Genomic DNA, 27560 nt, shown 5'->3' with positions numbered 1-27560 from the left:
TACTGGCAAAGCCAACATGAGATGGACATACGCCAACTCTTCCCTACACAGCGGAGGCTTAACCCTCATTCTTGTTACTTCCACCTTCTTCAAAGCTCCAAACATCGCCCCCTTTTCCTTTAGTCTTTAAGTGTGAGAGTGGGATAAAGGGGAGTGATCACCTTAGAAAGGATTAAAAAAAAAAAAAAGTGATCCAACCAGCTTCTTCAAATTTTTCCAAATTCAGATAGTTTTGTACAGGTTCAAACCCACACACTGACACACACACTCGGTTGCTGTTAAGCTTATCTTATGATGCTCAGAACAACAAAAACACAAAGAAAGATAAAGAGGCTACAGGGAAAAGCAATTCCACAGGGAAACAGTTTGGGAACATATAAAACAACGTCGAGGACGGAATGTGAGTAGATAAGGGTGGGGGGTGGGGGTGGACTGGATTTTCTCCTGTGGAGCAGAAGAGGTCCTGGCCTTATCTAGGGAGCAATCTTATGACCATTAGGAAACGGCATCAATGGTACCAGCAGGAGCAAAAGGCAGGAACAAGCTGTAAAGCCCTAAACTTCAGGCACCTTCCAGGGTCCTTGGCACATGCCTTGGCTTTACTGTGAGCCAGGCTCAATCAAAAGCCAGTAGAGTAAATTAATATTCTCCACTGAAAACAGAATAACCTTGCTGACCTGTAGCTAAGTCTAAGACTCAGAATTATTAAGTCCAAAAGAAGAATATTTAATGAAGGTTTTCACAAGTAAGTTCCAGAGATTTCTTAAATCCATTAGCTTCCAAACCTGTCTTGCACAATCTCCTAAGAATCAGTGACTTTTTAAACTTAAGTTACCTTTCCTAGGCAGACTTAGAATCTCAGCCACAATTAAAAAATACCAACAGAATTACTTAATATTAATGAAGACTAATGAAGGCAGACTCAATGGAATAGAAAATACAGACATACACAACTGAACTTTCATCTAAAAGTCTAAGGTCTCTCTCGTGTAGCTCAGGTGATTCTACCACTGAATCTCATACATTTATAATCTTGCAAAAGCCAAGAAAAAAAATTTTAGTTCATCCTGTTCATGTAAATATATTGCCTAATTTATATTTATCTATTTTATATGTAGTAGTGTGTATATGTTAATCCCAAACTCCTAATTTATTCCTTTCCATCCCCTACCCACTTTGGTAACCAGTTTGTTTTGTATGTCTGAGAGTCTATTTCTGGTTTGTAAATAAGTTCGTTTGTATCAATTCTTTTGTTTTTTTTAGATTCCACATATAAGCGATATCATACGATAGTTGTCTTTCTCTGACTTACTTCTCTTTGTATGATAATCTTTAGGTCCATCCAGTTTTGTTTTTTTATTTAATAAACAATGGTCATCATTTAATAAAAAAGAGGATTATACTCTTTCACTCTTTTTTTTCAGTGGGCAATCAAGGACTGACAAAAAAATCCACCCTTCCCACCTATAAAAGTGCAAAATTCAACTGAATGGTGCTTTTTCCATTTGATGATTTAAATGATTAAAAATACACATAATTTAGTTCATTTATCAGACTTTACTATAAGACATTAAAAGCACTGGAATTTACTTATATTAATACTAGCATTAATGTAAAAATAGTTATGAAGAAAGGGAAAAGTGTACTGAAATGATTTATTTTGTGTCATTTATAGGGGAAGACATTTGGAGGGCTTGACTTCAGTGGAAATAAAACGTACATAAGTAGACAATATATTTTCACTAAGAGGCCTTCTACAGCCACAATGAAGAGCTGCTGTTTGAAATGAACTGTTGGTGTGTTCTTCCAATAATGGGTTAGAGGCTACTTTTATTGCTGATTTTTTTTTTGGCAAGGAAATGGGAAACAAATTAGATAAGGAATTACTACTTTGTAGCAATGTTTTCTGTGAAGTCTAAAAGCCAGGCAGTTTCATAATGTACCTTATCATGAAGTACCTACCTTAGGGTGGATAACTGTTAATTTTTGAAAAATTTAGGAAAACCAAGAAGACTCAATGTACATTACGTATCCTCTATTTGATGGCAGGTCTCTAAATTTTCATCATTAATACTTAATTCTCTTCATTTAAGTTTCTGCATTTTATAAAGATGAAACTCTTCCAGGCTACTGTTTTTACCTACAGCATAATTACAGGAAAGTAGGCAAGTGCTGTGATTCAGTTGTATCTCCCCAACAAAAGATATGCTGATGTCCTAACCCCTAGCACCTGAGAATGTGACCTTATTTGGAAAGAGGTCATTGCAGATCTAACTAGTTAAGATGAGGAGTAGGGTGGGCCCCTAATCTCCTATGACGGAGGTCCTTACAAGAAGACAGACATAAAAGGCAGAGACACAAAGGGACACCATGTGACAATGAAGGAAGAGAATGGAGTTAAACAGTTACAAGCAAACGAAAAAAGACTACCCGCAAACCAATCAAAGCTAGGAAGAGGCAAGGAAGGATTCTCTTACACGGTCCAGAGGGAGCAGGGGTCTCCCTTTGGACTTTAGTCTCCAAAACTGTAAGACAGTAACTTTCTGTTGTTTTAAAATGAATGCAAAATGAGCTATCAAGCCATAGAAAGACCCAGAGAAATTTTAAATGCATATTACCAAGTGAAATAAGCCAATCTGAGAAGGTTACAACTCTGGTGATTCCAACTATATGACATTCTGGAAAAGGCAAAACTATGAAGACAGTAAAAATAATCAGTGGCTGCCAGGTGTTGGGGGTGGGGGGAGGTGGGGAGAGAGGGATGAACAGGTGGTGCACAGAGGATTTTCACAGAAGTGGAACTATTCTGTATGATACTATAATGGTACATACATGTCACTACACATTTTTCCAAACCCATAGAATGTACAACACCAAGAGTGAAATGTGAAGTACTGACTTAGGGTGATAATGATGTCAATGTAGGTTCACTGATGAAATCGATGTACCACTGTGCTGAGGGATGTTATTATCAGGAGAGGCTGTCCGTATGTGTGGCACAGTATATGGGAACTCTATGTACTTTCTACTCAATTTTTGTTAAGAACCTAAAACTGCTCTAAAATATACAGTCTTAAAAAAAAAAAGGTTCTGCTATGCCAAGACTGGATGACTGAAGTCTAAAAATGTAAAGAAGATGCTAAGGAGCTATGTTTAGAAGATAAAAGCCAAGAGCAAAAAAAAAAAAAAAAAAGCATCTGAAAGCTGATTTTATGTAAAAAATTCTGCTTCTGGCTAAGGCAAACCAGCTTGTATCAAACCAGTGATCTTGCCAAGAACAATTAGAAAAGGTGAATAAAATTTATAATATGTACTATTTGAACATCAAAAAGCTACCAAGGCAGTGAGAACCTGAGGAACCCTGAGATCCCAGAGAGAAGCTCAATATTTGAATCTACTTTTCCCTTCTGGGTATTTATCAAGTTGGAAGCAGCAGCTGGGAGGCTGAGCAGCCAAGTTAAAGCTAAGAGGCTGAGAAACTATGCAGTGTCTTAGGAGTTCTCACGGGTCTGTGGAGACAAAAATTAGAGTTGAAGACCTGCCGTAAAAAAAGGCCCTGGTAACCACCACAGAATTTCTGTTGAGACCCTGAAGAGCTCCACCAGCTGGTGTGTTGGATCAGGAGTTGATTACGTGCATTTTCTCTTCCCAGTTTCATGCTCAATGATGTCACACTGGTGGTCTGAAACTGGTAAGAGTGGAACTATTTACACAATGGAAATTGGCAAATGTTCCACGTCAGAACCCGTTCCACTGATTGTCAGTTGTGAAACAGCAGCTCACCACTGGCTGCCATCAAAAAGTAAGGGCGAAACAAGCTTATACTGTATAGCACAGGGAAGTATATTCAGTATCTTGTAACTTATGGTGAAAAAGAACATGAAAACGAATATATGTATGTTCATGTGTGACTGAAGCATTGTGCTGTACACCAGAAGCTGACACAACATTATAAACTGACTATACTTCAATAAAAAAATATATACACATACACAAAAAAAGTAAGGGTGAGCCAGAAACAACCCAATCCTCAGAAAGACTGAAAACAGTTTCAAAAATCAGCCTTAGATCAATTCAAGTGATCAGCCCTTAAGAGTCTAGCAGAAGCAAAATTAAATCCTCCCAGAGGAAGTTGCATGATAGTCTAGAACGTATAGTTTTAGGGTTTTTAAAATGTATGTATGTATGTATGTATATATGGTTGATTTACAATGCTGTATTAGTTTCAGGTGTACAGCAAAGTGATTCAGTGTTATATCTTTATATATACATATTTCAGATTCTTTTCCATTATAGGTCAATACAAGATATCACCTATGCTATACAGTAGGTCCTTGTTGTTAGTCCATTTTACATACAGTAGTGTGTATATGTTAATTCCAAACTCCTAATTTATCCCTTTCTATCCCCTATCCACTTTGGTAACCATAATTTATTTTATTTGTCTGTGACTCTATTTCTGGTTTATAAACAAGTTCATTTGTATCATTTTTTTAAAGATTCCACATATAAGTGACATCGTATGATATTTTTCTCTGACTTTTACTTCACTTATGATATGATATGTATGATAATCTCTAGGTCCACCCAATTGGCTTTTTAAAAAGTAAACAATGGTCATCATTTAATAAAAATGATCAGGTATATGGAAAGAGAAGACAAATGATCAAAATCAAGAAAAAGAAAACAGCAGTACACATAAGCCGACATGAGATCCAGATATTGAAGAATTCAGCATGGGCTTTAAGATAACAGTAAACGTGTTCAAAAATATAAAGGAAAATATAAGGAATTTCATTTTAATAATGGAATCTATTAGAAAGAATCAAATTGCAACTCCAGAAATAAAAAACAAATTAACTAAAATTAGAAATTCCACTGATGAGTTGAATGGCTCATTAGAAACAGATGAAGACAGGAAAGGAAAAAAATTCTACAGAAAAATTATTAGAATAAATGAATTTTGCAATGTTGATGTGTGAAAGGTAAATATATTAAAATCAATTATATTTCTAAATGGTAATAACAATTAAAAATGAAAATCATTTTAATAGTATCAAGGGCAGACATATGTAAGAATAAAAACAGTAAATGATATGCAAGGCTTGTATACAGAAAACTGTCAAGAAGATTGAAATAACAGAGAGATACTTCATTCAAAGATGGAAAACTTGGTATTATTACAATGTCGATTTCCCCTAAAATGATCTACAGAATCAATACAATCACAATTCAAATTCTATCAGGATTTCTTAGTGACAGTTGACAAATTTAGAAAGTCAAAGGACCAAGAAGAGTCAGGACAATTTTCAAGGAAAAAACAGAGTAGAAATCCTTAAACTGCCAATATCAAGCCTTATAAAGCTACAGTAATTAACTCTGTGATTTGGTGGAAAGATAAACAGACCAAAGGAACTCTAGAATGAAGTTCCAGAACAGATCTACATGTAAAGACAATTGATTCATGATAAAGGTGACCAGGCAGAGCAGTGGGTAAAGGATGAGATATTCCGTAAGTGGCGATAATACAAATGAATATGATTTAAAAAAAAAAAGTCTTGACCTCCACACCTCTTACCTTAAAAAAAATAAATTCCAGTTGGATTGAAGATCCAAAGGTAAAAGAGAAAATTATAAAATTTCTAGAAGAGTACACTGAAGAACAGTACATAAAATTTCTATAAGAGTATCTTCATGACAATGCTGGGAAGGTAATTTTAAACAGGACCCAAAAAACACTAAAACAAAAACATTTGATAAATCCTATAAAAAATTAACAATGTCTGCTCTTCAAAAGGCACCATTAAAAGAGCAAAAGGACTGGTTACAGAATGAAAGATATTTAAATTACCATGACCAGCAAAGGACCTCTATCAAGAATACACAAATAATTCCTATAAAATAGAGGGGAGTGGCGAACAAACAAAACAGAGATAAACGGACAAAGGTCTGAATAGGCACTTCGTGAAAAACTATACCCAAATCTCCAATAAACGTATAAAAGGTATTCAATATCATTAGTTAACAGGGGATATAAAAACCACAGTTAGATTACATTACATTCCCACCAGAATGGCTACTAATAAAAACATAACAATGCCAGCTGTTGGCAAGGATACAGAGCTGCTAGCATTTTCATCTATAATGCTGTTGGAACTGTAAATTCAACTATTTGGAAAAACTATTGGGCAGTATCTAGTAAAGCAGAGCAATTATACTTCCTATGACTCAGCAACTATACTCCTAGCTAAACACCCAGCAGAAAATATTTACATACATGAGCCCAATAAAAGATACAAATAGAAATGCTGACGGCTGTACTCATTGTGATACTAACAATGGAATGTTGAAAAGGCTCAATTCGTCTTTCACATTAGGATGGATAAATTGTAGTTTGCATGCAATGGAACACTACATAACAATGAAAATGGATGAGCTACAGCTACTAGCAAAAACAAACTAGTCTCACCAACATAATGTTCAGTTAAATTAAAAAAGTCAAACATTCAAATACCGATGAATGATCATTTACATCAAGATCATTTACATCAAGTTTAAAAACAGGTCAAACTAATATATGGTGCCAGAATGAGGGACAGTGGTTTCTGCTGGGGAATGGGAGAGGACAGTAGGGAAAAGGCACGATGGGATACTGCTCATGTTCTATTTCTTGATCAGACTGGGGGTTACACGGAAGTATTCACTTTATGAATGTGTATAGTTGTGTATTTTTCTGCAGGTATGCTGGAGTTCAAAAAAGTGTTTTATTAAAGAAGTAGTATTCAAAAAAGAATGGATTAAACTATAAAGACCATAGAACAGTAGCTTCCAGGAGCTGAGGATGGAGGAAGTAGATGACTACAAAAAAGTAAAAGTGAGTTTTGGGGGGCTGATGGAACCATTCCGTATCTTGATTGTGGGAGTAGTTACACTAAGGAATGCATTTATCAAAATTCAAAGAATTGTATGCCAAAAAGAGGTAATTCTGCTGTATGCAAATTATACCTCAACAAAAACTGTAATTTAGATATAAAAAGTAATGAATTAATTTGACTACTTTTTGTGTTTGTGAAAAATTCATGGTAGCACATAATTTGTTTTAATAATTAGAAACAAAGCATAACACTTTCAGTTAAAAAATTCTACTTTCTCTTAAGGCTTAATATTTTTTCATCTTTAGCCAATGACGCTAGAAACCAAATGTTTGTTTGAGGCCATTAATTTCTTGGGCATTCTGGAAAACAGTGTGCCTTTACTGGATCTCAGACTTCTTCACGTTTATTTTAAGTCATCTTACTCTAATATATCTACGAACATGTAAGGATGAAATTCAATTGAGATTCATTGTGAAAGCAACACACATCTGAAACAGACAGACAGCATAAAACCTACCCTATGGAAAAGCAGGAAAACCATGGGACCCCCCCAGTGAGTAACAAATTATGAAAAGGGTCTCTTAAGAAGCAGGGAAGCCTCTTTTGCTCACAGATATTTAAATTTTGCCTTATTTTGAAACATCCGAGGATTTATCTTATAAACACAGGTAGCAATAGATAATTAGTTAAAATTTTCTTCCCAGTGTCATCTGAATTTCACTCTTCAAGACGAAAAAAAAAAAGTGATATTTTAGTTCCTAAGGTCATTTAACTTACCAAAAGTCTCCCTGCCCTGACCCCAACTGAGAACAAACACTCCATATTTTTAACTTAAGGGTTATACCATGAGCCAGTTGTGTTAAGGTAGGCAACAGAGTTCCATTTTTATAGCTACTGGCTAAATATAATACCTTACAAGACAAGATTCTTACCACTTGTGCTGGAACTTGTTCCATTTTTGCAGCAGGAGTTCCTGGTCTTGGGTAAAACTGGTTAATAAAGAGGCTCGGAAACTTGTATTCTTCAACAAGTTTCACTGTTTCTTGAAAATCTTGGTCTGTTTCTCCAGGAAAACCACAGATAATGTCTGTAGCAATAGTTATTCCAGGAACTCTAGAAAATAATAAGACAAAAATGTAAAAAGTTGACTACAATCCATAATTATTCTATTTCCTTGACATTTTAAATACCACTATTCCTTTAAAAATTAAAATTTATTTTTAGGAAAGGGACATTTGCAAGCAGTTTTAAAGAGCCCTAAATACTAAAAGCCTATTGAAAACACGGCCCCTGTCATCCTCAAGAGATACCCATTTTTCATTCTTTGAGATGTTTCCTTTATCCTTTCGTCTATAGTTTAACATTGATGCTTTTCCTGCTATTTCTAGATTTACTGATTGTTAGGCAATATTTACTGACTTCAGTGAGGATTTAGCTCTTTAAAGTACTCTATCCTTCCCCTCCCAACATAGTCACTGCTCAATTTTTAGTTAAATTAATAGTATGAATAGTATTTCCATTGATAATAAATTCTAGTAACTCTTTCTCACTTTCCAGTTTTCACTTTCACAGCTTACTGTTTTTGTTTTAGAGGTGCAACACCTTTTCTTAACTCTGAGGATACCAATGAAACTTCTTCAATTTTTCCTCTGCTCACTGCATTTGTGTCTATTTCCTCCAGGTTCTTGTACTCTGGTCCTTCTCAGTTGTAATTAAGACCTGCCATGATAAAAAGTGATTCTCGGTGCCCTTTAATACCTAAGAGTAAAGCACTAAAAGCTTCCCATCAGGGTGACTGGGTAGCAAGCTGCCTCTGTTTTTCACAGGCCCAAATGTTAGCATCTTGGAAGTCATTTCTCTCTGGTCGTTGAGTTTCTCCACAGGTAAACCCCAATACTCTATCGCATATTAACAGTGTAAAAATAACAAAGAACATTAACAGCATTCAAAACTGCAGTATTATCTTGAATCCATGAACAACAGGAAAAATAGCCCTAAACATTTCGAATAACAGAAACCTACCTATATGCCAATTTTTTCTCTCACTTAAACGCATTTCTATGTGGATGAATAAAATAATTTATCTTACTAAGCTCTATTAGATATTTTGGGGCATAAGAGCGAACAAAGGATCTAACAATGAGGAAAGTCAAATTACTGGATTCCTGATATAAACAGCTTCATAAAAACTACAGTTTTCCATACTTTGTTTGAATAATACTTTAATGTCTCTGTTGAGAGGATGACAAATTAAAAAAAATATTTTTCTTGCTCTCTACTTAGTCTCATCCAGCTATTAATCTGGCTGAACTTTAATTAGTAAGAGAAATGTCAAGGTCTGGAACTTTTCTCTGGGATGATAAATAGAAAAAGAGACAATATCCATTTAAAAAATGAAACAGTATTTTGAAAAAATTTTTATTGTGATATAAAAACAATTTTTCTCCTTTAAGGGTAATTATCAAAATTACTTTTGAAAATCATAAACATGTTTTTACAGTTAGCTGTAAATTAAAAGACTTTTTCTAGACTTACTAAAGTATGCAAAATGAAAATGTCAATAACTTCAATTAGCAAGTTTTTACACTTGACTTAATAACTACTCCTGAACAAAAGAAATCCACAACTAAAAATAAAAGTAATAGATCACAGCAGAAATGACAGAGAAGAGAATATCTCCCCTAGGAAATTTAAAAAAAGAAATCTGAGAAATTGCCTGTGAGACAAAGACAATTGGTTATTGTCCTAGGCTATGAATTGGAATGAACTTGGCACTAGATTATGGGGCATTCCCAAAGGAAAGTACCTTCCTGATACTCTCCCCTCCCCCTGCACTCTTCTCGATCCAACAGAGTTGAGCTCAGAATTATGCAACACCTGTTTACTTTGGCCTTAAGATCCACAGTGAAAAAGAAAAGACAAACCTTTATAGGTGTAATCCCAAATGTTAATGAAGGGGGTGTTCAATGCATAAACATCCTTGATAACCTACACAAAAAGTTGACTGACAACAGGAGTGGGGGTAGGCCACTATTAATTAAAGACCTAAGCTAGTCAGTGTTTAAAAGTAAAAGCAGATTAAGTTTCAAAGTACCTAAGGGAGTGCATAGCTCAGTGGTAGAGTGCCTGGCTAGCATGTACAAGGTCCCGGCTTCAATTCCTGGTACCTCCACTAAAGTAATAAATAAATAGATGAACCTAATTACCTATCCCACCCCAAAAAACTGAAGTTAAAAAAATTATCAAAGTACGAAAGAATATAAACTGATTACCCACAAAATGTTTTCAAAGTAGAGACTACGCTTTAATGCTGAAGCTCATCTACACATTATTTTATATATTCAAATCATGCTACTGAGGGTCCTCAAAGTAACTGGGTTGCTCAGGTGAACCAAATAAAAAATTTCATATTTACACTGTTACTTTACTTTGTAAATAGTTTTCTTCAGTATATGAGAAAATCAAAAAAGTTTGAAGCAGACCAAATTCTAAACTACCTGCATATGATTTAAGTGGCTATGAGGAAATTTTAAGGGGTGTAAAACAGGATATTAATCCAAATATTTAATACACTAAATGTGAGTAATTGCTGTTTTGGAGATGGTATGAATTTTCAAAATACTAAAATTTTTAAGAACGATCATTTCCACAAACTTATTGAAGCTGTAAGTCTAATAAATATAATTACTAGGTATTACGGCTTTTTAAAATTTAAAAGACCTTCTATATTTGTATTTTCATAGTAGCATTAATTCTGAAAGAAAGATGAAAATGAAAATGTTCAATTAGCCTGAATATCAGAAATTTTGACCTATTTTTTTCTGACTTTTACCAGCTATTTATTCGCAAAAAGTAAAAGGCACTACAGACACCATATTAAGGATATGTTATAAGCAATTTTATGTCAACAAATTAAAATCTTAGATGAAATGGGCAAATTTTTTGAAAGATATAAATTATAAAAACTGACTCAAAAAACAGAAAATCTGGATAGCTTTTTATCTATTACAGAATTTGAATTTGTAATTAAAAATCTTGCCACCAAAGAAAACAGCACAAAACAACACAGGCTTAGATGGCTTCACACTTAAGAGAGAATAAAAGCAATACTACAGAGACTATTTCAGAGATGAGAAAGAAACTCATTTTACAAGTCTAGCAGTAGCCTAGGAAAACTGGAGGAAGAGACAGAAGTAACTCCAGACCAATAGTCCTCATGAACACAGAGACAAAAATTCTTAACAGAATATCAGCAAAGTGAACCATGAAATATGTAAAAAGTATGGTACATTATGACCATGTGTTTAACCTCAGGAACGCGAGGGTTGGTTTGACATGTAAGTATCAATTAACGCAGTAAGTCACATTAAAAGAATAAATGGTAAAAACCCCACAGTGATCTTAGTACATGCAGAAAACTCATTTTAAAATTCAACACTCATTCATGATAAAAACTCAGTAAACAAGGAGCAGAAGGAAACTACTGCAACCCAATAAAGGGTCTACAGCTATTACCCTATTTATTGGTGAAAGACTGAATGCTTTTCCACTAAGAACAGTAATGAGGAAAGGATTTCTGCTCTCATTTCTTCAATTCAACATATTACTAGAGGTTCTAATCAATACAGGAAAGACAGAGAAATAAATTAAGCTGATTCTAAAATTTATATGGAAATGCAAATGACTTTGAATAGTTAAAACAATTTTGCAAAGGAACAAAGTTAGTGGAATGGAGGAATGGACGAACCTGACATAAAGAATTACTATAAAGCTACAGTAATCAAGACAGTGTGGTAGCCATATAAGAACAGGTCAGTGGGACAACACAGAGTCCAAAAATACATCCACACATTTATGGTTGATTTTCAACAAAATTGCTCAGGCAATTCAGTGAGGGCAGGAGATAGCATTTTCAATAAATGGTGCTAGAACAATTGGATATCATATACAAAAAAAAAAAAAAAAGACTTATTAGATCCTTGCCTATATTATACACAAAAAGTAATTCTATATGAATCATAGATATAAATTTAAGATCAAGAATTACTACTTCCAGAAGAAAACATGGGAAAAAATATTTGTGACCTTGAGTTAGGCAAAGATTTCTTAGCTACAACACTAACATCAAAAGTACAACCTATTTAAGAAAATTGGATAAATAGATAAATTGGACTTATTGAAAAGACACCATTAAGAAAAAAAAAGCCAAGACTAGGAGAAAGTATTTACAAATCATATTTCTGATAAAAAGTTTTGTATTCAAAATATATTAAGTACTCTCATGGCTCACTAATAAGAAGCCAACACAACTGTACAACGGGCCAAGGATCTCAACAAACACTTCACTAAAGAAGATATATAAAAAGCTAATATATGCATGAAAAGTTGCCCAACATCATTAGTAATCAGGGCAATGCAAGTTAAAACCATACAAGATGCCACATACCCAGCAGAATGGCTATACTGAAAGAAGACTAGAAAAAGACATTGATGTGCATACTGAGAAATGGAAACCCTTATCCATTGCAGATGGGAATTTAAAATGGTGCAGTTCCTTTAGAAAGCAGTTTGGCACTTTCTTCAAAAGTTAAACATGCTGCTGTCCAGTTTTCCCAACACCATTTGCTGAAGAGACTGTCTTTATTCCACTGTATATTCTTGCCTCCTTTGTTGAAGATTAGTCGACGTTTGTGGGTTCATATCTGGGCCCTCTATTCTGTTCCATTGGTCTATATGTCTGTTTTTGCACCAATACCATGCTGTCTTGATGACTGTAGCTCTACAGTATTGTCTGAAGTCCAGGAGAGTTATTCCTCCAGCCTCTTTCTTTCTCTTCAGTAATGCTTTGGCAATTCTAGGTCTTTGATGGTTCCATATAAATTTTATTATGATTTGTTCTAGTTCTGTGAAATATGTCCTGAGTAATTTGATAGGGATTGCATTAAATCTGTAGATTGCCTTGGGCAGTGTGACCATTTTAACAATATTGATTCTTCCAATCCAAGAGCATGGAATATCTTTCCATTTTTTAAAGTCTTCTTTAATTTCCTTCATCAATGGTTTATAGTTTTCTGCGTGTAATTCTTTCACCTCCTTGGTTAGATTTATTCCCAGATATTTTATTACTTTGGGTGCTATTTTAAAGGGGATTGTTTCTTTACTTTCTTTTTCTGTTGATTTATCGTTAGTGTAAAGAAATGCAACTGATTTTTGAACGTTAATTTTGTAACCTGCTACCTTGCTGAATTCTTCAATCAGCTCTAGTAGTTTTTGTGTGGACCTTTTAGGGTTTTCTATATATAGTAACATGTCGTCGGCATATAGTGACACTTTTACCTCTTCTTTTCCAATTTGGATCCCTTTTATTTCTCTCTCTTGCCTGATTGCTGTGGCTAGGACTTCCAGGACTATGCTGAATAGGAGTGGTGATAGTGGGCCTCCTTGTCTTGTCCCAGATTTTAGTGGGAAGCTTTTGAGTTTTTCACCGTTGAGTACTATGCTGGCTGTAGGTTTGTCATATATAGCTTTTATTATGTTAAGATATGTTCCCTCTATACCCACCAGTTTTTATCATAAATGGGTGTTGAATTTTATCAAATGCTTTTCAGCAGCATGTAAAACAATGAAGCTAGAACACTCCCTTACACCATACACAAAAATCAACTCAAAATGGATCAAAGACTTAAACATAAGACAAGATACAATGAACCTCCTAGAGGAAAACATAGGCAAAATATTATCTGACATACATACATCTCAAAAATTTTCTCCTAGAAGAAATAAAAGCAAGAATAAACACATGGGACCTAATGAAATTTACAAGCTTCTGCACAGCAAAGGAAACCATAAGTAAAACAAAATGACAACCTACAGAACAGAAGAAAATTTTTGCAAATGAAACCGACAAAGGCTTGATCTCCAGAATATAGAAGCAGCTCATATGACTCAATAAAAAATAAACAACTCAATCCAAAAATGGGCAGACCTAAACAAGCAATTCTCCAAGGAAGACATGTAAATGATCAAAAGGCACATGAAAAAATGCTCAATATCACTAATTATCAGAGAAATGCAAATCAAAACTACAATGAGGTATCACCTCACACCAGTCAGAATGGCCGTCATTCAAAAATCCACAAATGACAAATGCTGGAGAGGCTGTGGAGAAAGGGGAACCCTCCTACACTGCCGATGGGAATGCAGTTTGGTGCAGCCACTATGGAAAACAGTATGGAGATTCCTCAAAGGACTAGGAATAGACTTACCATATGACCCAGGAATCCCACTCCTGGGCTTATATCCAGAAGGAACCCTACTTCAGGATGACACCTGCACCCCAATGTTCACAGCAGCACTATTTACAATAGCCAAAACATGGAAACAGCCTAAATGTCCATCAACAGACAACTGGATAAAGAAAAGGTGGTATATTTATACAATGGAATACTACTCAGCCATAAAAACTGACAACATAACGCCATTTGCAGCAACATGGATGCTCCTGGAGAATGTCATTCTAAGTGAAGTAAGCCAGAAAGAGAAAGAAAAATACCATATGAGATCGCTCATATGTGGAATCTAAAAAACAAAAACAAAAGGAGATAAAAAAACAAAGCATAAATACAAAACAGAAATACTCATAGACATAGAATACAAACTTGTGATTGCCAAGGGGGCAGAGGGTGGGAAGGGATAGATGGGATTTCAAAATTGTAGAACAGATAAACAAGATTATACTGTATAGCACAGGGAAATATACACAAGATCTTATGGTAGCTCACAGAGAAAAAAATGTGACAGTGAATATACATATGTTCACATATAACTGAAAAATTGTGCTGAACACTGGAATTTGACACAACATTGTAAAATGATTATAAATTAATAAAAAATGTTTAAAAAAAAAGAAGGAAAAAAAAGTTAAACATACACTTACTGTGACTATGAAAGTCTACTAGTTATCTACCCAAGAGAAATTAAAACATATGTCCACACAGAGATCTGTATGTGGATTTTCACAGTGGCATGCTTCATAATAGCTCCAAACTGGAAACAGTCCAAATGTCCATCAACCAGTGAGTGGATAAACAAAATGTGACATATCCAAACAATGGAAATTTACTTACAAATAAAAGAGAACCAACTAATGATACATGTACCAACATGGATGAGCCCTGAAAACATTCTTAAATAAAAGAAGGAAGACACAAAAGAGTACTTATTTCCATTTATATGAAATTTCTACAAGAAGCAAAATACAGAGACAGAAAACAGATCAGTGGTTGCCTGGGGCTGGGAGCAGGAATTCATTCCAAATAGGCATTAAGAAATTTTTTGTCATAACTAAAGCACTCTAAAACTGAATTGTGATGATGGTTGCACAAATGTATACATTTACTAAACATCTTCAAACATACACTTAGATTGGGTGCATTTTGGATGGTATCTGAATTTACCCATAACAAATCTCTTAAATGTGAAGAAACCAAACCAAAACAAAAAACACCTTCCTGAGGACAGGCAGCAGGAATCCTCTATAACATGCTTTCTTTTCAGAAGTCCTAACAAGCTGAACTTTTCATAGGGCATTGTCCAATAATTAAATATGGCCAAAGAGGGAAAAAAAGGGAAAGATAATAAAAGGTAAGGTTAAGGTTGAAAGGAAATTATGTCCAGAGCATGCTATCACCCAGGACTAGAATGAGGAAAGCTTGGACTTATTTCCTAACTACCAATTTAGGACAACAAGGAATCATTCTGTTCATACTGAAAGAGGAGATTTAGTTAGAAACAATATGACATCTTCAAATACATTTAAGAAAAATTTTCAGCAGCTTTAAACTTATTTTCATAATTTTATGAAAAAATTCTTAAAGGACCTGGGATGAAAACGTAAGTCCTGAAACACTGGGATGGGGGTTGAAAAGCCATACTGAGTCACTAGGACAACGAGAGAAAAAAGGTTCCTCAGGTTAATCCGAGTGAAATAATCATCTTTGCAGTGGTAGACTTAGTAGAATCCGTAAGTTAAAGTCATCTGATATTGCTGTTTTATCTGCTTGTGTGTTTGACTTGCTGCAAATCAAAAATGGTCAGGTAACAACAATTTCATAAAGTTTAACCTAATAGAAAATCAGTAATATAAAATGGGTCCCACTCTATCCATTATTATATTACTTTGCAGAGGATGAAAACTGCTGTTATTCCTAATGTGTCTTAGCCTCACACTCATACTGTACACAGTAATACTGGGGCTAGAAGCCCATAAAATATATTTGAGTCCTTTAGCAGCTGCCTTCCTGTTAGGTCCTGAGAAAGGAGGCATGGACAGGAGATCAGAAGGTGGGAGCAGGCAGAAGCATGTGTTCCTCTAAGTGATTACCTCCTGCCCCTGAAGTAGCAACCCCCTGCTCTGTGCTCTGGTTCTTCTTCCTGCTGTTCTCAGCCCTGGTGGCAGTAACTGCTCTCAGCAGTTAGTGTTCTCTGGTGACTGCATCTCCCAGTCCTTGCTTTTCCAGCCTTCCAACATCTACGTAATGAATTTGCTATATTAAATATCTCCTGGTAGAAATAGCTAGCATAGTTTTTCATCCTAACAGGACCCTGAACAAAACACTCAAACTCACCAATGTCCATATTCTGCCACCTTAATGAGATCACATTTACACAGATCACATTCTCTGAGAATAAAGTAATAAAATTAGACAAATGGTAAAACGATGGATTTAGAAAAAACTCAACCCAATTTTTGGGAAACTGAATACAGTAAGAATATAAATGTATTCTTACAAATGAACAACTGTGATCTTTTTCAAGGTAGAATACATAAAATTTCTGACCTTAAGAGAACAGTTTAAACCTACTTGTTTGAAGAAATTACTTTCAATAGTAGCCAAAATCTACATGTTAACATATAATCCACATATTAATTTTAAATGACATTTATAATCAAGGATAGCTTTTCAAGGCCTCTCTCTGAGAAAAATTTAGCAGCAATTAGTTTTTTAAATTATTCCTTCTCTTTTAAAGTAATAAAACCTTTTCATAAGCTGAAAAAAATCCAGATGGTTTCCTGTTTAAATTTGATACATTTTACTTTCTTGAAGTAAAAAAGCAGAATGTATGAGACAAGGAAAGGAAGAAGTAGATGCATAAAATGACAAAGGATTTGCTAAAACTTTGCAAATTTCTAGAAATTCTGAGAAATTAGGATTTAAAATGGTAAAAAATAAATAACTATTAAACACCTGTGATAAAACTGATCAAGCATATGGGAAAAAGTGCTTCTGAAACTCAGAAAGAAAACAGGTTGTCAAACAGACCAAAAAAGGAAAAAAAAGAAAAAAAAAAAAAAAGAAGAAGATAGGGGGACAAGCAGATGCAGGTGACACCAAAGAATTTAGTGTCATCCATTACATTTCTAAACCAGGTATAAATCCAGAATATGCAGTTTGGCTTCAAGCAAAAATCAAATGAATCATTACAGTTAACTAAAAACTAAATAAATACTACATTAAGTAAGTTTTTTATCCTGTAACACTATTCTTGCTTTCCACAGCAAATATTTTAGAGTAAGCACAAAGCCTTACATAAGACCAAAGATATTGCTTTAAAAATTAAAAGTAAGCAAACTGGATAATATTGTTACAATATTTAAAAGGAACCATATTAAATTTCACAGAACTTTTACACATCTGTTATTAAAATCATTTTATGATACTGCTGGTTAACGTGAAGGTATTTACTATCTATGGTACTGTTAACACAATTCTTATATGAGTTTTTCTGTTTCTATGGTAACATGAATTATAAAGTTCAATGAAGCCAGATTCAGTAATGTGTATTTTTCTGTTATTCAAGGTGAAAAGGAAATGAAACATTTCTAACATTTATAAACTGCAGCACATGTCTGAATTCCATTTAGAGATAAGACGATAATTACTAAAGTAATTAGAATTCTTCCTGGATGGAATTATTTTGCACACAGTGGAAATTTAGATTTGGGAATGAAAGCAGGGGCCAGAGTATATTCAGCATCAGTAATTAATTACAACCAAAACCAATATGCTATTCTGATACCTTGGAACAGACTATACCTTCTGTCTGCTTCTGACTACAGTATGAACGAAAACTGGTCCCCCACCCCCATCCGCTAAGTCAGAAAGATAAAGTGGGTGAAATCATTTTATTCAAGAGAAAATCCAATTACAGAAATAATCAACTTTTCCCTCTTGCTTTATTTTTTTCATATTTGAAAGGGCATTCACATTAGCAGAACCAATTAAATGAATATCAGGACAGGGCAAAAACTACAAAGTTGGGCAAGTTGCTTAAATCTTTAAAAATTAAACTTTGAAAAAAAAAATCACTTATTGAAATTTTAAAGACTCAAACCCAGATCAGAGCATTCTTTAATAAGAAAGCGTAATTGGAAGGTGACTAAACATTGGGTCTCAGGAAGAATAAATTATAAATTTATAGTCATAATGCAGTTGCCTCTAAAATCCAGTCCACACTATAAATAAGAAACTAGGCAAATTTTTACTTTTAATAGAAGTGTTGTCATCATCAAGAATTGGTACTCAGAGATAGCACATTTCATCCTCAAATGCAATTTGTACAATAGCATCATAAAAAATACTGAAAAAATACAGAGAGCATGAGCACCAAAAATCCTAAAATCAAAATACAGCTGTAGTATTACAATTACTTTCTTTATTCCTAATTAGCTGAACTCATGTTTTGTTCTGTTTGAATTCAGTTTACCCTAAAAATAAGATCATGGGTTGGCAAACTATGGCTCACGGGTCAAATTTAGCCATTGCCTATTTTTGTCAATAAAGTTTTATTGGAACTCGGCCACACATCTTCATTTAGATATAGACCTAAATACTACACGAACTTTGGCTTTGGCTTTGGCTACACGAACAGAGTGAGTAATGGTGACAGTTGCAACCAAGAGGGGATGATCCAAAAGGCAAAACTATTCATTACCCACAGATATTTTAAACAACTAGGTCCGTGACTCTGATTTTTGGCAAGTACTCCTAGCGACACTCCAGGGTGAGTGTGCAGGGTCAGGGGGCAGATGGTACTCTCTACAACCCAATCAATCTTCCCATTATCACCAAAGTCTCCCTGAAAGAATTCAAATCACAATAGCTTCTCCCTGAGGCATCTTGGTGCGCAACCTATTAGCACCTGTGCTCGCGATGCGTCCCCCGTGACCCACCTCTCCGACAAAACTGCTCCTGATCTCTCTCCTCATCTCTCCTGTTCCTCTCTCAGTACCATGGAGTCACAGCCCTCCCTTTACACCTTCTGTGAAGGTCCCATTCTAATCTACCTGGCAACTTGAGCATGCGTGTTTTCTGCTCTTACGCTTCCTAGTAAACCACAAGCACCGGTGGGACTAGGAGGGGGTCATTTTCATATTTTTACACTCTGCAGTAGGGAGGCAGCAGCCCACAGACAGCTGAGGCTCAAAAGGTCTTCACTGAATTAAAGGTGACGGGCAAGGGAGACTGAGAAAAGACAGGGGTGATGAGCAGATGAACTCAGTCAAACAACAGGCTTTACGCATAGGTACTAAAGATTAATCCCTGTTTTGATTTATCAGTCTCGGCATTTTCAAGTCCTAGAAATGAACTGCTAGCCTTCATCTACCTGGCAGGGGAAGAGAAGGGGTGGTCCACAGGGCTTGGGAATCGACAAGCTTCTCTTTGGGGTGAAGGCTCCGCAGATGCTGCCAAGACACTGGAGCTTACCTGTCCTGCTTACGACAGGGGCATCGCTCTCAAGTGAGCACTTTAAAAAGTGTATTAATTGACTAACAGTTGTTTTACCTTCAAGTCTGATTTCTAGAAATAACTAAAACCCTGACAAGGGATCAAAGCTTATTTTAAATGACCTGAGTTTATTTGCCACTTTCGGTTTAAAATTTAGGGAAAAGGGGTTCAAGCTGGAATCCCTCAAGTAAGATTTATGAGACTCGGAAGGAGAGTTTTCACTCTAATTCTGCGTTACAGTTGCCCTCCTGTATTTTTGAAGGTGGTGAGTCCCATCGTTCGAAAATTGCTTTGCAACTGGATGGTATGTTCTCCACAAGGTTCTGGACAGTCGACACCTATGAGGGCTGCAGTGGCAGAGAGCCAGCAGAGGCCCAGGAAAATCACATGAAATGTGTCTGTTCACTAGACATTGGAGCTTTTATGTGAAAGGCCTGTCATTTCGTATGACACTGCCGTTTCGATCACCTGTTTGGCCCAAATCTCTACCTCCAAAAGGGCAGTTCCATTCTGTCTCCAGCCACGCCTGGCTGGTCTGTCTGCTGTGGCTAATCCCCAGCCCTCCACAGCCACGCATCAGGGGCTAAGTCACGCTGCACCAGTCCTCATGACACTCTGAGGCTCTGCCTGATAGTGAGGACCCTGACTGAGTTCTTGCCACAGCAGCTCCCCGGAGGCAGCCCGCTTCTCATGCAGTGCCGGGATGCTGGGCATCGCTTTGATGCGGGTGGTAGCTGATCCTAAACTAAGGAACATCCCAAACCCCAAGAACAGAGTGACTACATTAGGGAGCATCAGGACACTACATCAATCTCCAAAGTCACTGCTGAGGGCAAAAGACAGACCTCACTAGTCACACGTGAACTAGCTCAGCATCAAGTTGATTTGTGGCATTTTCTGGCACTGGCCTCTCTGAACCTTAGTGAAAACTTACTCTGTGCCAGGCACTCTTTCAAGTGCTTTTAACACACTGACTCATTTAATCATCAAAGCAGTTAATGAGTTGGGCAATATTTTCTCCATTTCATAGATGTGGCAGCAGAAGCACAGAGATCAAGTATCTTGCCTAAGATCACACAGCAACAGGACTAGGCTGGATCTGTCAGTTTTCAGAGTCTGTGATCTTGAGTGACAAACTGCCTCCCACTGATGGAGGGCAGTGAGTATCAAATAGCGCCACGTACAATTATTCCAAAAGGCCTCCTTTCTCAGAAACAATAACTACCAGGTGTCATCACAGACTCGACTTGATTCAGACTCATCTGGAAGCTTGAGTGTCACCTGATAACCCCACAGCTACTAAATGACAAAAATACCCACTTCACATTATCAGCTCAGCCATTCCTCGGTTATTTGATGATTACTCATGTTAAAAAACAAGGACACCAAGGATGAGGTCACCTGTCCACAGTCATAGCGCAAGTCAACAGGAGAGAAGGCCTGGGATTATGTCTTCTGACTCCTGGTGTGTTCCTCTGGTACACAGTCAAGGAAAAGAATTGTAGGGAAAAAAAATCCTCACCAGATAGTGCATCTGCGCCAGTAGCCAGGAAAAGATATTCATGAAAGCTCAGATTTTATCACACACATTTTCAGCGGTGCCAAATGAGAAGGAGAGATAGGCCCCCAGGAGACTAGAAACATTAGTAGACAGAACTAGCCCTTGGCTCCGAGAGGCAGTGAGAAAACAAACGATCTTGTTAATTTTTAACACTTCATATCATGTCCCAAACCATGCAAGGTCTAGAAAGTAGCCCCAATTACATCATTTTTGGCAAAAGAATCTGAGGAATATTTAGATAATCATGATGGTGCTTGATTCCAAGTCCTGGACGGTTCACAGCCTGGCACAGAAACCAAAGAATCTCTGTCTTTCATATAATTCAGATCCAACTAGCAGCTATAAAGACCCGCAAAGGGTCACACGCTGATACTTCTTTCTCTGTGTTGTTTCACAGACATCAAAACGACTCTCTGAAAAAAAAGGGGGTGATATATTTACTTTGCAGAGTTTCAGAGAAACCAAGAATTTGTATAGAGGAATCAGGATTTGAACACTGACTACTGCCTCTCAAAGCTGCTAAAATGATTAATTCTCAGGAACCACAGCCCACGCCAAAGGTTTTTATGCTGTGATCTTAGAGGGGCCAGTGAAGGAGAAATTTTTTTATCTGTGACAACCAACATAAACAGCAGAGTGTCGGTGTCTCTCAGACAGGTATCGGGGGTGGTCAGATCTACCAGCTGAAAGCCTGATTCAGAGACAGTTTGACTCAGTCCAACCTCTAAGAACTGAATATCTACAACTAAGGGGCCAAACAGAATCAGAGGACACTGGAGGGCTACGCAGCATTTCCCGTCACCAGCGGAGGCAAAAACAGGGATGTGACTGAGAGTGCAGGCTTAATACAATACCAGGGAGAAGAGGGGGAAGGGCCGGGTGGCAGAAAAAGTGGGACTATGAGCCTGAGAGAACATGAAATTAGGAATAACATGGATTGGGGGTCGGGGGTGGGGAGAAAGGATACAAGGAAAAACTGCAGAGGCTCGTGACAGGATACACAGAGCCCCAGACTGTCACCTCCTAATGCAGCATCTGCTGAAATGAACAGAAACAATGTGGCATCACTAGAATTTATATCCCGTTTCAGTTCGTATGCAGCTCCAAAGACCACGAACACTTCCACGAACACTTCCTTTAGCAAACAGCTTGAACAAAACCAATTTCTGATCAAAAAAGCAAATGAAGAAACCCCAGGCAGTAAAACACACCCAATGGCTATCTCATCATACCTAAAGGTCCAAGACACAGGTCTGTGTAGTCAGTGACAGCTGGCCTCCTACACACAGCTATTTCCTTCTGAACACAAGTCACATTCTCCAGGCAACATTCAATAAGAATTGTTTTTAACTGTATGATGACACTTTCATAAAATGTTAACATAAACAAACTGAATGTAACAGAAAATCATGAGAACATGACACTGAGTTACCAAAATGGAAAAGCATGTATTGCCACTAAAATCAGGATGATGAATTATCTTCAGAGGTAAGAGAGCGCAGAGACAAATGGTGAAAATATACAGACGTGACATATTCTTAAGTGAGTCCAAACGCTTTAAGAAATGAGAGAAGGGCAATGTTGGACGTATCTCCTGGAGTATCGCCTAGGAAGTATCCCCCAGGACAGCAGAAAGAGAATGAATAAAGAACCGTTGTAACACAGATTTCAGGGGGCTGAAAGAATCGTAAATGTTCACGTAGTTCGCTCTCCTACTGAAATCTCTTTTTGAAAAATTCAAGCAGAAGAGTCACTTTGGGCTTTGATGACTTCCCAAGGAAAATTCAATTCAATCCATTATCAATTAAATCGATAATCAACTTAATATCACAGAGGGAGGACCCCCTATGTCTTAGCACTGTGCAATATAAAGACAGCAAGACACTCTATCTGCCTTCAAAGACCGCAGTCAGGGATAAGTTAGGTACACACCAGAAGCAGGAGGAGTACTTTTAGTAGTTATTGAAACATTTACATTGTACTCTATGACAGGCAGTGTTCTGAGTGTTCTCCATATATTAATTCATTTAATCCTCCCAGGACTTCTATAAGATAGGTACTACTATTATCTCTATTTTACAGATGAGAAAATTGAAGCTCAGAAAGGTTACATGACTTCCCCCAGGTCACTGAATTAGTGTCAGAGCTGTGATTTGAACCTATATATCCTGGTTCCCAATTCTGAGCACTTCACTCAGTGTATACACTATCTCTTGATAAATAGTTAATTCCCTGGCACAATGAATAAGTGAGCATTGTAAGTAAATCCTACAGTGATGCAATGCAGAAGGGGAGAGATGCAAGAAGATTTCATGAGAGTGGCAGATGAGCTCAGGGGACAGAACCACACTGGATGGGGGGAACCATCCAATTAAAATATAACATGCACTGGGTGGGGTACAGCTCAGTGGTAGAGTACATGCTTAGCATGCATGAGGTCCTGGGTTTGATCCCCAGAACCTTCCTCAAATTAAATAAATAAATAAACCTAATCACCACATCCCCCCAAATATATATAAAGCATGAGCAACACATGTTAAGTATTCTAGTAGTCACATTTAAAAAGAAATAGGTGAAATTAACACTATTTAATTTAACCCAATACACACAAAATATTATCATTTCAACATGCCATCAATATAAAAAATTAATGAGCTATGTCCCATTCTTTTTTTCTACCACGTCTTTGAAAGCCGATGTATGTTTCACACTCACAGCTTATCTCAGTTTGGATTTGCTACTTCCCACGTGCTCAGCAGACAGACGAGGCTCTTGTATTGAACAACACAGACACAAGGAGAAAGGAAGACCTTAAACACAATGAAAAGCAAGAGCAAAGGCATTCAGGTAGAAAAGAAACAACAAACACCACCACAGGATGTAGTATGCACGAAAGGGTGTATTGAAAGTTACAGTTAAAAACGTGTGATCAGCACGTTGATGTTTGGCAGAAAGGAGCTACCAGAGGCTTCTGTGAGAAGCATCAACACAATGGCTCTGGCAATACTTTAGAAACGACTTGGATGAGAGAGAGATGACAGAGCATGAGACTGACAGGCTCGGCTAGGATGGGGAGAGTGGAGATGGAAAGGGGGGAGGAGTGTGAGAGGCGGTATGAGGTATGATCCTCTGTCACTGATCAGACTGGTCAGGGTGGAAGCAGGTGGAGGAGGAAGGCAGGGGAGACAGTGAAGACCGGGAGCCAGTGTGACTCTAGGGTGTTAAATCTGGAAGCGACTGGAAGGAAAGTGAGACCACTAATCCAGAACACCCTACCAGAGTATCCAGCATCACTAAAGAAGTGCTCCTTGTGTAACTGATGAGCTCCAAGCGCAATGAGGGCAGGGCCCAGGTTACATCCAGGTTTCATCTCCCCAGGCCATAGCGTGGAACTAAAAACACGGGGAGGAAATGTACAGCACGACTATAGTATCTGCAAGCTGCTAAGAGAGTAGATTTTTTTAAACATATATGACTCAAAATAATTATGCTAAGAGAAAGAAGACAAAAACAGTGCATATAGTATGATTTCACTTACAGAAAATTACAGAAAATGTAAATTAATCTACGTTGACAGAAAGATTAGTGGTTGCCTGGGGAGGGTACTTCTGGGGGGAGAAGAGCAGACTGGATTACAAAAGGGGATGAGGAACCTTTGGGAGGGAATGGATATGTTTATGACAGTAGATCTTTCTGAAAACTCCTCATCATACACACGCACAAAATCTGTAAGTATGTATGGGGAACGGATATTAACTAGACTTATTGTGGTGATCATTTCACAATATATACAAATATTGAACCATTACATTGTACACCTGAAACTATTATAATGTTGTACACCAATGAAACAAAAAGTGTTTGTTAGTACAGGAGCAGGGATGGGGTAAATGGTGGTAGTGGTGGTGTACAGTGGGTAGGAAAATTGAAAGATGAAGTTAAAAGATAAACACAAGGACCACATGATAAGAAATGCTAGAGAGGGAGGTGCAGTCTCTCAAAATGGATTAAGACTTGAGCACCTTGACTCTACATTTCCGTGGCAGTTAAAAACATTAAGGAAATAAAATCAGAGCAAAAGAAGAAAAATACTTCCACTAGAAAGCAAAAATCCATTCTAGCAGATGACTATTAATTTATTTAAAGCTAAAACTGTGTTATCACGTAATTTATTGTATTAAAATCAATTGTACTGATGAACATGAAATAATGAGGAAATGTGTCTTTGTACACTGACTATAATAATGGGATGTTTACAAGTCTGTATGCTACTCACCATAAAAATTATAACCAGGAGAGACATTAAACAATAAGTTCCTAATCATCAAATATTATACATGCTACAAAAACCTTTATCAAATCATGCAGTGGACACATCATACATTATAGGTCATTATCGTATGTTGTGCATTAAAACATTTTAAAGGCAAAAACCTGAAACACCAAGAAAAATATAACTTTCACAGTAACAGTGAAAAATCTAAGACTGAAAGGTAACACAATACAAAAACTCTATTTTATTAAATTGGAAATTCAGTTTAAAGGGGTTACATGATTTTAAGCCTGAGTTTTTTATTCAAACCTTCTGTTTCAATTACTTTTTACAAATTTAAATCTGGTGATGGTGTGCATATTTCCAATAAATACAACAGCGTGAGATTCCATACTAGCAGGACACCTGCTAACATCTTTTATTCATGTACGTGTTCCCAGTGCAAAGCAATTATATTATTTCAAATATTTTAAAATGTTTTCTATTACCGCCTAACATAACTGCAGGTTACCTTACAAATCACTGCTTTCCTTTAGCACTCCTTCCATCTAAATGTCTGAGAAAAAAGACTTATTTGTGGTGCTGTTTGTAGAAGTCAATAATAGCTCACAAGTAATCTCAGTCTGGTTTACTTGCATCTGATTATAGACATGAGAATATAGCTTCCTATCAAATGCAAGAAAAAGGCACGCATATATAGATTTTGTTTCTTATCTTGATTCAGCTCTTTGGAACTGGTTCCCAATGTTATACATTCTGGAGCAGGAAATAAATGCTAAAAGTTAGTTATTTCAGCTCTGAAAACCTTGCAATACTCAGTATTCTCCTATCAAAGGATAATCATCACATGGGCAACTGCATTCTTGTCAGCTTCTCACCGGCAGGAGTGAACATGAAGGTACAGCAGGGTGTGATGCTAGGAAGAGTAAGGAGCGCAAGGAATCAGGGAGAGAGTGATGTGTGTTTATGTCATATTCTTCTACATTCGCTGAAATGACAGTCATTTAGGTCTAACTCACAACTGAAAATGGTAAATCTGAAAGGCAATGAATTTTTTTATACTAATTTTCGGTCACCATTTTTGGGGATATATTATACTTGGGGGAGGAAAGATTAGCTTTGAAGATTAATAAAGAAATCTTATTTTTAGCATTGAAATAAGGATCCCAAAGCAGAACAGTATTTTTTAAATAAATCTGAAACTGTTCATTGACATACGCCTAAAGTGATGACAATTTTTAATGAAGCTCTCCAAACTATTTAAATCCATTATTTATATGATGTGTAAAGTATTGTTTGCAGCTGCTATCTAATTGTTAGTAGTCCATTATTTACCCTATCCCTTTTTTATCTAACTTTCTCCGCGACAGTGACTACTCAACAAAAAAAATATTTTTAATCTCAACTTGACTAAGAGACGTTCATCTAAAAGAGAACAGTCTCAAGCCAAGCTTTATCACAGGGGCACAGGACTTCAGGCCATTATTGTTTTATGACTAAAAAATGAATGACTTAAGACAAAAAGCTCAACATCCTTAAACTTCATTTCTATTCATTCTCTAATAAATACCATCTGTTGTGTACTTTAGGGATATAGTACCCGTCAAAAACTCCATCGTGTTATGAGAACCGGCACCAAGTTGATCTGAAATGCATATTTGAACAGATGTGTTTAAATTACATCTCCGTCTATCCACATGCATAAATTCAGAGCAAGCGTGTGTTGATTTAAAATGCATAAAAAAAGGGATTTGGAGATGCATCAAAAGTGAAGAGCATCTCGACGGATCAAGGCTCACATTACGAAAGGTCATTACTAAAAATAAAGTTTGCATTTATTAAGGGTTGCACCAGGGGGCTGTTCATGGGAACTGATTTAATGTTTGTTGCACAAAATCAGCCACTGAAACTACACTAATTTTTTACAACTCCTCCACGTAAAACATTAAAACCGTCACGCATGGGCAGAAAAAATGGAATAGAAGACATCAAAATAGAGAAAATTATATGGCATGTCTACTGACTGACATTGGTTTACATGGCTCAGTCCCCCACATTTTAAC

At 36.5% G+C, this 27560-nt stretch overlaps 1 protein-coding gene across 6 annotated transcripts in view; it reads right to left on the bottom strand.

The window, feature by feature from the left end:
• CDKAL1 (CDK5 regulatory subunit associated protein 1 like 1) overlaps positions 1-27560 on the bottom strand; it is a 538667-nt gene that overhangs the window by 127438 nt on the left and 383669 nt on the right. For all 6 annotated transcript variants that reach the window (XM_010980113.3, XM_010980118.3, XM_010980114.3 and 3 more), the window contains one exon: positions 7808-7988. In XM_010980113.3, the coding sequence (XP_010978415.3) occupies positions 7808-7988 (181 nt within the window). The remainder of the gene's footprint in view (positions 1-7807; positions 7989-27560) is intronic.

Source organism: Camelus dromedarius, chromosome 19, assembly GCF_036321535.1.
Source record: "Camelus dromedarius isolate mCamDro1 chromosome 19, mCamDro1.pat, whole genome shotgun sequence".
NCBI classification, from domain to species: domain Eukaryota; kingdom Metazoa; phylum Chordata; class Mammalia; order Artiodactyla; family Camelidae; genus Camelus; species Camelus dromedarius.
The sequence above is the reverse complement of the archived record's forward strand: the minus strand, read 5'-3'. Positions and strand labels throughout refer to the sequence as shown.